Here is a 13,124-nt window from a genome sequence, read left to right as displayed (position 1 = left end):
AGTTGAAGTCATAATCAAATAACCTCATATCAAGACATTTGAGGGGCAACAACTCCTATAAGATGCCATTCAATTGTATAAGACTAAATGTAGCATATCTTCATTACAATAAAGCTTACATTTTGCACTTGTTCTTTAGTATGTATCTTTCAAAGTGTCGGAGAAAATGCAAAAACAAGCAAAAGTCACAATTGAGAACTTGACCTTGACCTTTGACCTTGACCTCATTTTCTAAGTTAGGACCTAGGGGACTCAAATAAAAACATTCCAGGGTTATACGGTTAACTGTTTATGAGTTAAATGAACATACCGACAAATTTATTTTGTTAAGGGAGATAACTCCATAAAAATTTCATCGAATCGCTTCGATCCAAATAAGCCAAAAATTACTGAGGATGTAACGAACAATTTGTAAAAAGAATTCTGTCAATATCTTTTTTTGTTACGAAGGAGATGCACACAGATGAAAAACAGTGAATAGGGAGATAACTTTTACAAAGAAAATGGTTCGGCTTAGCAGGGTGACAGTGTTCTCCCCAGGCCGTTTTAGCGTCGCGGTACCGCGACGCTATATTTTTTCACCGTGATGCTATAATAATTCCCGCGACGCTATAATTATTTTGAAGATGCTATTTTACTTGTCCTCAATTTTGAACTTTCATCTATTATCGATTATAATCATAAAAATTAAATCACCTTTAATTGTAATCCCTTTAAGTCGGACACTAAAGGCAATTAAGAGATTGAATAGCCAGGTGTTAATTGCCCTCAGGGTGATAACTGTTTGGATGCGAATATCCGAAGCTGACACTTGCCACGTGTCTGCAAGAACCAATTTCGACATGGAAAAATGCAATTACAAAAACAATTCGAAATCTATGTTTTGTATTACGAAATTTCAAAGATTAAAACGATTTTTTTATTTTTTAAAAGGTCGTTTATTTGTGCAACTCGAGTCTCCAAAAAATACTTTCTTTCTCTTCCGGTAATACGAGAGCGAGAATTTTGGTTTTGAGCTAAAGTAAGTTTGATACTTCTTTAAAAAGTGATCCTAATTGGCTTAAGTTTATGTTTAATTCATTTAATGCATTAAAAGCGTCTTATTCATTCACAATCTCTTGTCAAACAATGTTTATTCTCGGACTCATTTTCGTAAATTTTTCTACGGCCGCCATTGCACATTTTTGTGTAAACTACGGATCGGAACCGGACCAGATATGACAAAAATCCGCATTTTCACGATAATGACAACAGACGGACGGTAGACAGAAAAAGTATACCTAGAGAAAACTACGCATTAATAGACTATTTGTTAGATAACTTTGTTAAAAATACGTATCATTTTGATGTAAAGATAAGAAATAACAGGGACTAATTCATTCAGTGCCATGAAACAAGTTTTTAAATTGATATTTTTTTTGCTACTTTTACTACTAGTACTTTATCTTTACTTAATATAATATAAAAAAATAGTTAATTTTTTGTACTAGATATTTAGTTTTGTATATATACAGGTTGCACTTTAATGAACCATTCATTCATTTGACTTATTGTTGGGTAACTGAAAGCACATATCTATTTTTATTTGGCACACTAGGAAAAAAATTAATTCTGTAACTATAAATGAATAAAGAAAACATAAACTGAAACAACTGTTTTTGTTGTTATAGTTTAATTGTATTCTCAGTTATGAATTGAACAATATAAACTAAAACATATAAAGGAAATAGAGCATCAACACGACGCGACAAATGACATTAAAAAAAATACAGTTATTTTTTTTTACGCAAAATGTGATGCTATCCAAAATTTCTGGGGAGAACACTGGGTGAAATTTAAAAGCGCATAAACTATACGATACATTATGAGAAATATTTAAGCGACATATTGCGAAACAAACATTTATCGCAAGAACAAAATTTGGCGGAAAAAAAAATATAATAATAATAATAATAATCAGAACAAATACAATAGTTCTTTCCACGGAAAAGTGGAAAGACCTAATAATAATAATAATCAGAACAAAAACAATAAGTCTTTCCACAGAAAAGTGGAAAGACTTAAGGTTAATGTTTTTGGTTGAGATAGTTTTTGATGAAGTTGAAGTCCAATCAATTTGTAACTTAGTACACATGTTCCCTATGATATGATCTTTCTAATTTTAATGTCAAATTAAAGTATTGACCCCAATTTCATGGTACACTGAACAAAGAAGAAGATAGTGTGAAGCTCAGGTTAAAGTTTTTAGTCAAGGTAGTTTTTGATGAAGTTGAAGTCCAATCAACTTGAAACTTAGTACACATATTAACTATGATATGATCTTTCCAATTTTAATGCCAAATTAAAGTATTGACCCCAATTTCACTGTCCAGTGAACATGTAAAATGATAGTGCGAGTGGGGCATCCGTGTACTATAAATGGACACATTCTTGTTTTTTTCTGTTATATGTGCATTAAATAGAAAAAAGTCTACTGTTATGTTTATTTGTTTTTCAATCTCAATTTGATGAAAATCCTGGGATCCTTTTATGCATGTGTATTGCGCATGAATAGATCACTGAAGTTTATGAAAGTGGTTTCAGAAACATGAAATCAGGAGCCTGTAATTCAGTGGTTTTACGTTTGTTTATGTGTTACATATTTGTTGTTCGTTCATTTTTAACTGGATTTTTGTGACAAAAATGTCGGTTATTGATTTGGGGATGTACAGCGGGCAACCGGTCCGGCGGGCGGCCGGGCAGCAACTAAATATTGTCCGTGCATTTACTCATGAACCGTTCAACCAAAGCTTTTCAAATTTTAATATGTTGTTACAGACAACAAAATGAAGGTCAAGTCCAATAATGATGATTTTGACTTTAACGTTCAGGAGTTATGGTTCTTGAAAGATTGAAAAATGGCTTTTCCAGTCGTGTCTGTGCATTTACGCATGAACTTATCAACCAAAGCTTCCCAAATTTTAATATGTTGTTACTGATGACAAAATGGAGGTCAAGTTTAATTATGACGATTTTGACTTTTACCGTTCAGGAGTTATGGTTCTTGAAAGATTGAAAAATGGCTTTTCCAGTCGTGTCCGTGCATTTACCCATGAACTGTTCAACCAAAGCTTTTCAAATTTTAATATGTTGTTACTGATGACAAAATGGAGGTCAAGTTCAATAATGACGATTTTGACTTTTGCCGTTCAGGAGTTATGGTTCTTGAAAGACTGAAAAATGGCATTTCCAGTTGTGTCCGTGCATTTACACATGAACTGTTCAACCAAAGCTTCTCAAATTTTAATATGTTGTTACTGATGACAAAATGGAGGTCAAGTTCAATAATGACGATTTTGAATTTTACCGTTCAGGAGTTATGGTTCTTGAAAGATTGAAAAATGGCTTTTCCAGTTGTGTCCGTGCATTTACTCATGAACCATTCAACCTAAGCTTTTCAAATTTTAATATGTTGATACTGATGACAAAATGGAGGTCAAATTTGATATTGACGATTTTCATTTTCACTGTTCATCAGTTATGGTTCTTGTGATATTGGCAGGATACAAATAAATGTTAATAAATTTGGTTTGCTGTTGTTGTGACAGCCTCTTGTTTTACATAAATAGACCGTTAGTTTTCTCGTTTGAATTGTTTGACATTGTCTTATCAGGGCCTATTATAGCTGACTATGGGGTATGGGCTTTGATCATTGTTGAAGGCCGTACAGTGACCTATAGTTGTTAATGTCTGTGTCATTTTGGTCTTTTGTGGATAGTTGTCTCATTGGCAATCATACCACATCTTCTTTTTTATATTTATTGGAGTGTAAACCAAGGGGGAATAATGAAATTGACCAATCCTGTTCAAGTATTTATTGATATATGCAAATCATATTATTATAAGAATTATTAATGTATCATTTTCTCGTTTGAATTGTTTTACATTGTCTTATCGGGGCCTATTATAGCTGACTATGCGGTATAGGCTTTGATCATTGTTGAAGGCCGTACAGTGACCTATAGTTGTTAATGTCTGTATCATTTTGGTCTTTTGTGGATAGTTGTCTCATTGGCATTCATACCACATCTTCTTTTTTATATTTATTGAAGTGTAAACCAAGGGGGAATAATGAAATTGACCAATCCCGTTCAAGTATTTATTGATATATGCAAATCATATTATTATAAGAATTATTAATGTATCATGTTCATAGATATCTGTTAATTGTATTCTTTTATTTCAGGGATCTATTACAGATTCACAGATATCAAATTGGAGTCAGACGTCAGAATTTTTGTGGCACAGGGAAGTACATGTACTGATCATCAACTTGGTAATGTTAATAACTGTTTGACACTGATCTCAAATAATACTGTGAGTTCCTTAAAATTGCAACTAAAACAACTTGGAATAGTACATCAGACTGCACCAAAAGATACTATACACGAAAAAAACTGAGGAAGTTGTATCACACATATTTGAATTGCACCTGGCCAGTCTGATGAATTTAAAAGAAAGCAAAACTATCTTCTGGAATTACAACTTCATTACCTGAAGGATTTATATTAACATTATTTAAGATGAACATACAGACTGAAAACAATGTATTAAAGTAGCAACTGCTGGCTGTTCTGTCCAAAAAATACACAAAGTCAGATATAAACAGATACATACCTAACATTTCAAGCTACATGTATTATCAGTCTAAATATTAGATATTGAAACCACAGGATTAGTTGACATGGTCAAAGAAAAATACCCCAGACAAAGGATGAACACTGTCAAATTAAAACATTCTATGGCATTCTTAACTGACTCCTGTTTTGTTCAATCAGTTAGTTAAATGTATGAAACACCAGATATGAAATTGGACTCTGTGGCAAAAGTCTAAGTATTCCAGATGTAGTCAGAACAGTAAGTCTTTCACAGATGGTTAATATATATATGATATATATCTTTCTTATTGTGAAAATACTGACTTTACTCCATTAAGAAAATCATCCTTGTATAGAATCTTACAAACATATGCAGCTTCAAAAAGAACAAGTTTACAAGGTCTAGACAATATTGCAGCAGATGAAAATGACACATTTACACGACTTGAAGAGATGATTGAAGAGCTTCATAATAAGGGATCCACATGTATGTCAAATGAACAGCCCAAGTTTTGTAAGAATAAGCTTTCTGCAGCAAAGCAGTGCCTTAAAATTGATTTTAAACTACGTCATGTACATTGTGCATCTCAGAGTAGACGTGCAGACCATTGCATTACTTGACTTCTCAGTTACCCAAAAAGGCTAGAATTATACTCAGCATGTGATCATGAGCAGTGTCAGCTGATTCGAGATGTTGAAAATGTTACAGTGTGCTCAGTTCTGTGAAGATTCAGGAGAGAAAATTAATTGTATCAAACCATGGATCAGATGCATGTCTGGAAGAGACATATAGTCTGAACAATCAACTAAGACCAATCACAACTGGATATCCTAAAGGACCTCAAGCCTCAGCAGATTTTAATAATCATGGAGTTTGCAATGAAATTCCTGCCATAAAAGGTATATAACTATTCAAATGCATAAAATTTAGATTTTTATACGACCGCAAAATTTGAAAAAATTTTCGTCATATATTGCTATCACGTTGGCGTCGTCGTCGTCGTCGTCGTCCGAATACTTTTAGTTTTCGCACTCTAACTTTAGTAAAAGTGAATGGAAATCTATGAAATTTTAACACAAGGTTTATGACCACAAAAGGAAGGTTGGTATTGATTTTGGGAGTTTTGGTCCCAACATTTTAGGAATTAGGGGCCAAAAAGGGCCCAAATAAGCATTTTCTTGGTTTTTGCACTATAACTTTAGTTTAAGTTAATAGAAATCTATGAAATTTTGACACAAGATTTATGACCACAAAAAAACGGTTGGGATTGATTTTGGGAGTTTTGGTTTCAACAGTTTAGGAATTAGGGGCCAAAAAAGGGCCCAAATAAGCATTATTCTTGGTTTTCGCACAATAACTTTAGTTTAAGTAAATAGAAATCAATGAAATTTAAACACAATGTTAATGACTACAAAAGGAAGGTTGGTATTGATTTTGGGAGTTTAGGTCCCAACAGTTTAGGAATTAGGGGCCAAAAAGGGACCCAAATAAGCATTTTTCTTGGTTTTCGCACCATAACGTTAGTATAAGTAAATAGAAATCTATGAAATTTAAACACAAGGTTTATGACCATAAAAGGAAGTTGGTATTGATTTTGGGAGTTTTGGTCCCAACAGAATAAGGGGCCCAAAGGGTCCAAAATTAAACTTTGTTTGATTTCATCAAAATTGAATAATTGGGGTTCTTTGATATGCCGAATCTAACTGTCATGACTGTGTATGTAGATTCTTAACTTTTGGTCCCGTTTTCAAATTGGTCTACATTAAGGTCCAAAGGGTCCAAAATTAAACTTAGTTTGATTTTGACAAAAAATGAATCAGTTAGGTTCTTTGATATGCTGAATCTAAAAATGTACTTAGATTCTTGATTATTGGCCCAGTTTTCAAGTTGGTCCAAATCGGGGTCCAAAATTAAACTTTGTTTGATTTCATCAAAAATTGAATAAATGGGGTTCTTTGATATACCAAATCTAACTGTGTATGTAGATTCTTCATTTTTGGTCCTGTTTTCAAATTGGTCTGCACTAAAGTCCAAAGGGTCCAAAATTAAACTTAGTCTGATTTTAACAAAAATTGAAATCTTGGGGTTCTTTGATATGCTGAATCCAAAAATGTACTTAGATTTTTTATTATGGGCCCAGTTTTCAAGTTGTCCAAATCAGGATCTAAAATTATTATATTAAGTATTGTGCAATAGCAAGTCTTTTCAATTGCACAGTATTGCGCAATGGCAAGAAATATCTAATTGCACAATATTGTGAAATAGCAAATTTTTTTTTTAATTAGAGTTATCTTTCTTTGTCCAGAATAGTAAGCAAGAAATATCTAATTGCAAAATATTGTGCAATAGCAAGATTTTTTTTTAATTGGAGTTATCTTTCTTTGTCCAGAATCAACTTAAATCTTTGTTATATACAATATACAATGTATATTCACTTTTTACTACCAACTGATAAATTAAAATAATCTTTACCATTCAGTGATAACAAGCAGTTTTTTTACATCTTAATATTTTATGATGTATTTAAATGAGTAGTTATTGTTGCAAACTCCATTAGAAATTTTAATTGAGATTAGTTTTGGAATAAGGGAAAGGGGGATGTGATTAAAAAAATTGGGTTCAATTTTTCTCATTTGAAATTTCATAAATAAAAAAGAAAATTTCTTCAAACATTTTTTTGAGAGGTTTAATATTCAACAGCAAAGTGAATTGCTCTAAGAGAAAACAAAAATTTTAAGTTCATTAGAACACATTCATTCTGTGTCAGAAACCTATGATGTGTCAACTATTTAATCACAATCCAAATTTAGAGCTGAATCCAGCTTGAATGTTGTGTCCATACTTGCCCCAACCGTTCAGGGTTCAACCTCTGCGGTCGTATAAAGAAGGAGCTCACTTCTTTCAATGCATACATACACATTCTCAGTCAAATTCAGTGTTTACAGTCAAATATGCCAGATTACATGTACATGTATATAATTTATTTGTTAAGCATGAAGGATTATGATACAAAATGTGAATTGTATGCAATTATTCATATTTGCTAGACAAATAAATAGCTTATACTGCAAAAGTATCTGTTTTCACCACATAAATGTCATTATGGTGTCATTTGTTTACATCACAACACCATTTGTATTTATATACTATACATGTAGATAGTGTAAAAAAAATAAAACTCTGGAACGATGAACAGAAAATGGAACATTAACAATGATTAAAAAAAAAATGGTATTTTTACCTAATAGTGATATGATAGTGGGATTTTGTATTGACAGTTTTTATGGACATTTACTTTAAGATATACCTTGGAGTATGGAACATATACCTTTGTTATACATGTATCTTTCTTTTTTGTTACAGTATCGAGAAAAACAGAGTGATTGGTTTGGTCAGCATGGTAAGAACTGACATGTGACAGTTTGCATCATGGGGGATCCTAATGGAAAATTGTGTGTAAGTAAAATAAAATCTCTTATGTCTGAGATTTTTATTTCATGTACATTAATTATAACCCATGGATCAAAGTTCTGTAGGGTATACTGTTTTTGACTTTGTCCATCAGTCCTGTTCTAGTCATCCCAACTCCTCTGAAACCACTCAACAGAATTTTATAAAACTCTGTAGATAACAAGAACAAAATATGTAGATGTGTTTATCGACAGAAAATTACGATACACTGTTTTTTCTTTCATTACAATACATTGCAATATTAAAAAAAAAAATGTCAGATTTTTATAAATAAGCAAGTTATAATATAACTTCTGAATGAATTAAAATAAATCTTACACAATCGTCTTTGGATGCGTTATATGTGGGCACACTGTGACCATGTGATTGTTTCAAATCATCAATCATTTGATTCAAATGTCATGAATGTGGGAGATTAATAAATGATGTAAAAAAATCTGTAAACACATAAACATGATAAAGACAAGAAGAAGAATTTAAAATTTGCAAATCCAAAAACAAACAAAATTTGCAGAGTTTTCTCCAGCTGGGATGCGTTGGTTTTTATTGAGTCCTAAGTTAAATTATGACCATATTTGTTGACCATTGTAACAACTAGATATGGCTTTTTATTCCCTCTATGTCATGTGTGCGTTTTTGAAATTTGCATGTGAATATTAACAGAACTTCTCATTATTACCATGTAAATATTTTTTGTAAAAAATGCAAAATAACTTCAAAATGTATGTACACATTATACTTATGATACTTTTTTTTCTTGTAGCACAGAACCTTTACTCATTTGTTTAAATCCGAGAAATAAGATTGGTTTACTGTGGCATCAATTCTAGAAAACACCTTTTCCACTGTTAAGCTACAAGTTCCAAATATAAGAGATACTTTTGTCATCCTACTTACACCTGAAATATACTTTTATTAATTGTTGCAATGCCAATGGCGTCTTTGCAGGGTTACTCACACTAACAAAGAAATTCACTTATGTTAAATCAGGGTACTCACCATTTGACCATGACCTTAGGATGAAAGACAACAGCCAAAGCACCCTTCCTTTGCTTTTCATTTTTTTCCCCAATAATACATGTACATGTATGATTTTGTATACATTATTGTTCTTCTAAAACTTCATGCAATGATAATAGCATGAAATATATGCTTTCAAAATGTTGCTAAACATTTCTTTGTTCATATCTCGCAAAAGTGTAATTATCTTCTTTTCATACTGGAACCATTCACATGTGCTTCGATACAATGACCATATTTCTGGCGACTATATGATGTTTGGCTAATTAAAATGATTAAAATCTTTTTGTAAGTGCTGTTATACATAACAAAAAAAGTAGAATAACAGAAATACTGAAATCCAAGAAAAATCCTACAACAACCATGACAACTGACAAAATCTAATCACCAAATTCATCAAGCAACATAATCCAACGTTAACAGTTCTGAATATAAGTTACACAATACTTTACAATTGTTAAGCACTGGTTATGTTTCATGCTATTTAAAATCCTAATAATTATAAACAACCTTGGCTTATGTAGTTAGGATTAATTTCTGCAAGCACTTAGTATAATAAACATACTGCCCTCAATTGATGCAATTCTGGGCTGGCAAACAACTGCATTCAGAAATATTAATTCAACACTTGCAACTTCGTCTTAATGTTAGATTTATTTTTCTTTATTGGATATTGTACCTCAACACTTAAGACAGTATATATATTTACTACATATTTATTTTTGTATTTTTTTTCTTTTCTAGATCAGATAACACAGGATGTTACCACTGTGGTATGGCTATCAATTCATGGCATTAGTGAGCCGAAAGGTTTGTAAATATTGTAGCTTTGCCTTTTATTTTTCAACCTTTTATTTTTAATTTTGTGTTAAATGAGGTCTTAATTTCCATTTAAGTTAAATATGTCTTTACAATTATGGAAACAATGCTGAATTTTCTGTTTCCATTCTCTAACTGAAGTTTGCATCAACCAAATAATATAAAAAATGTATACACAATGCTTATTCACACAAATTTTTAATGAAGCATGAATTTGGGTACATTCACTTTTAACGTTATGGGTTTATATGTCCGTTTGATACAACCGCAAAAATAATTAAAAAAAATTTAGTTGATATTTGTTATACGTTGTTGTCATCTGCCTTGTTGAGCGTCATCCAAGACCAATGATTTCAGGATAATAACTTTAGTATGTATAAGTAAATAGAAATCTATGACCACAAAAGGAAGATTGGGATTAGTTTTTAGAGTTTTGGTTCCAACAGTTTAGGAATGAGGGGCCAAAAGGGTCCAAAATTAAACTTTGTTTGATTTCATCAAAAATTGAATTATTGGGGTTCTTTGATATGCCGATTCTAATCGTTTATTTAGATTTGTGATGTCTGGGCCCCTTTATCAAATTGGTCCACATTGAGTTCTAGAGGTTCCAAAATTGAACTTTCTTTGATTTCATCAAAAATTGAATTGTTGGGGTTCTTTTTAAAATATGCTGAATCAAATCATGTATTTAGATTTTGTATATTGGACCATAGCAGGTAAATGTCCAATTTAATTTTTTTTAAGTTCTAACACAACATTCATTGTGTGTCAACTAGCTATGTAGGCCAAAAATTAATTATTGTTTGTTTCCCTTTCCACGACTTACCCTGTAAAATCACTGCAACACGAAAAATTTTATTGGCCATTCTTGTCCAAATTTTTTTTTTCTATGTTGGTTTTTAGTGATAACTTTCCGATGCGTTGGTTTTTTTTTATACCTTTCTGATGCTGCAGTCATCAAACGTTTTAAATCAAAGCTTTTTTGCTTTGAAGCTTCTATATGATTTGGAATCAAGAAAAACAAACATAATGCCTTGCCACATGATTTGTGTTGTGTGCAAGGGTGATCTTAAATCTGAAGCATCTTTCAACCCACTGAGTGCACCTTGATTGGATTTGTCTTTAACCGCTGTTCCTGTTTAAAGGATAAAATCTTTTGAGTAAAAATAGTCTGAGACGTCTGAACAGGTTGAGCACAAGTCAGGAAATATATTTCCTGCTTTCAGAGAACGTCCCTGATTTCTGGTGTAAAAAAAAAGTTTAAATGTGATTTCATTTTTATGCCCCACCTACGATTGCCCCACCTACGATAGTAGAGAGGCATTATGTTTTCTGGTCTGTGCCTCCGTTCGTTCGTTCGTTAGTTCGTCCATCTGTGTGTCCGTTCGCTTCAGGTTTAAGTTTTTGGTCAAGGTAGTTTTTGAAGAATTTGAAGTCCATTCAGCTTAGTACACATGTTCCCCATGATATGATCTTTCTAATTTTAATGCCAAATTATAGTTTTGACCCAAGTTTCATGGTCCACTGAACATAGAAAATGATAGAGCAAAGTTCAGGTTAAAGTTTTTGATCAAGGTAGTTTTTTAACTTTAACTTTCTTAAACTATCCTGGGTTTGTACCAAACTTGGACAGAAGCTTGTTTATGATCATAAGATAGTATCCAGAACTTAATTTTGTAAAAAATTAAATTCATTTTTTCGGTATTTTTCGGGCGTCAATCAAATGTTGTCCGTGCATTAACTCATGAACCGTTCAACCAAAGCTTTTAAAATTTTAATATGTTGTTACTGACAACTAAATGAAGGTCAAGTTCAATAATGGCGATTTTGACTTTTACCGTTCAGGAGTTATGGTTATTGAAAGATTGAAAAATGGTTTTTCCAGTTGTGTCCGTGCATTTACGCATGAACTGTTCTACCAAAGCTTCCCAAATTTTGATATGTTGTTACTGATGACAAAATGGAGGTCAAGTTCAATAATGACGATTTTGACTTTTACCGTCCAAGTTATGGTTCTTGAAAGACTGAAAAATGGAGTTTCCAGTCGTGTCCGTGTATTTACACATGAACTGTTCTACCAAAGCTTCCCAAATTTTAATATGTTGTTACTGATGACAAAATGGAGGTCAAGTTCAATATGACGATTTTGACTTTTACCGTTCAGGAGTTATGGTTCTTGAAAGATTGAAAAATGGTGTTTCCAGTCATGTCTGTGCATTTTCTCATGAACCATTCAACCAAAGCTTTTGAAATTTTTATATGTTGTTACTGATGACAAAATAGAGGTCAAGTTCAACATGTTCAATAATGACGATTTTGACTTTTACCGTTCAGGAGTTATGGTTCTTGAAAGATCGTAAAATGGCGTTTCCATTCACTTTATTGCATTTACTCATGAACCATTCAATCTAAGCTTTTCTAATTTTAATATGTTGTTACCGACAACTAAATGGAGGTCAAGTTCAATAATGGCGATTTTGATTTTACCGTTCAGGAGTTATGGTTCTTGAAAGATTGAAAAATGGTTTTTCCAGTCGTGTCCGTGCATTTACGCATGAACTGTTCTACCAAAGCTTCCCAAATTTTGATATGTTGTTACTGATGACAAAATGGAGGTCAAGTTCAATAATGACGATTTTGACTTTTACTGTTCAGGAGTTATGGTTCTTGAAAGACTGAAAAATGGAGTTTCCAGTCGTGTCCGTGTATTTACACATGAACTGTTCTACCAAAGCTTCCCAAATTTTAATATGTTGTTACTGATGACAAAATGGAGGTCAAGTTCAAAATGACCATTTTGACTTTTACCGTTCAGGAGTTATGGTTCTTGAAAGATTGAAAAATGGTGTTTCCAGTCATGTCCGTGCATTTTCTCATGAACCATTCAACCAAAGCTTTTGAAATTTTTATATGTTGTTACTGATGACAAAATAGAGGTCAAGTTCAACATGTTCAATAATGACGATTTTGACTTTTACCGTTCAGGAGTTATGGTTCTTGAAAGATCTTAAAATGGCGTTTCCATTCACTTTATTGCATTTACTCATGAACCATTCAATCTAAGCTTTTCTAATTTTAATATGTTGATACTGATGACAAAATGGAGGTCAAATTTGATATTGACGATTTTCCCTTTCACCATTCATCAGTAATGGTTCTTGTGATATTACTAGGAC

The 13,124-nt window shown here is 32.2% G+C and overlaps 2 protein-coding genes across 6 annotated transcripts in view; both read left to right on the top strand.

Annotated features, from left to right (window-relative positions):
• LOC143059674 (uncharacterized) overlaps positions 1 to 13,124 on the top strand; it is a 211,218-nt gene that overhangs the window by 55,684 nt on the left and 142,410 nt on the right. The gene's annotated exons all lie outside the window — the stretch shown is intronic.
• The window catches only part of LOC143059487 (fibroblast growth factor receptor 2-like), a 46,417-nt gene that overhangs the window by 14,485 nt on the left and 18,808 nt on the right, over positions 1 to 13,124 (top strand). For 3 of the 4 annotated variants that reach the window (XM_076232991.1, XM_076232992.1, XM_076232993.1), the window contains exons 4-6: positions 4,226 to 5,537; positions 8,002 to 8,094; positions 9,874 to 9,939. In XM_076232991.1, coding sequence (XP_076089106.1) covers positions 9,889 to 9,939 — 51 coding nt within the window. In that variant the 5' untranslated portion in view covers positions 4,226 to 5,537; positions 8,002 to 8,094; positions 9,874 to 9,888. The remainder of the gene's footprint in view (positions 1 to 4,225; positions 5,538 to 8,001; positions 8,095 to 9,873; positions 9,940 to 13,124) is intronic. The other variant, XM_076232994.1, reaches the window with a different exon arrangement.

The sequence above is a fragment of the Mytilus galloprovincialis genome, chromosome 14 (genome assembly GCF_965363235.1).
Source record: "Mytilus galloprovincialis chromosome 14, xbMytGall1.hap1.1, whole genome shotgun sequence".
NCBI classification, from domain to species: Eukaryota; Metazoa; Mollusca; class Bivalvia; order Mytilida; family Mytilidae; genus Mytilus; species Mytilus galloprovincialis.
Note: the sequence above shows the minus strand (reverse complement) of the source record. Positions and strands in the feature narration are given on the sequence as shown.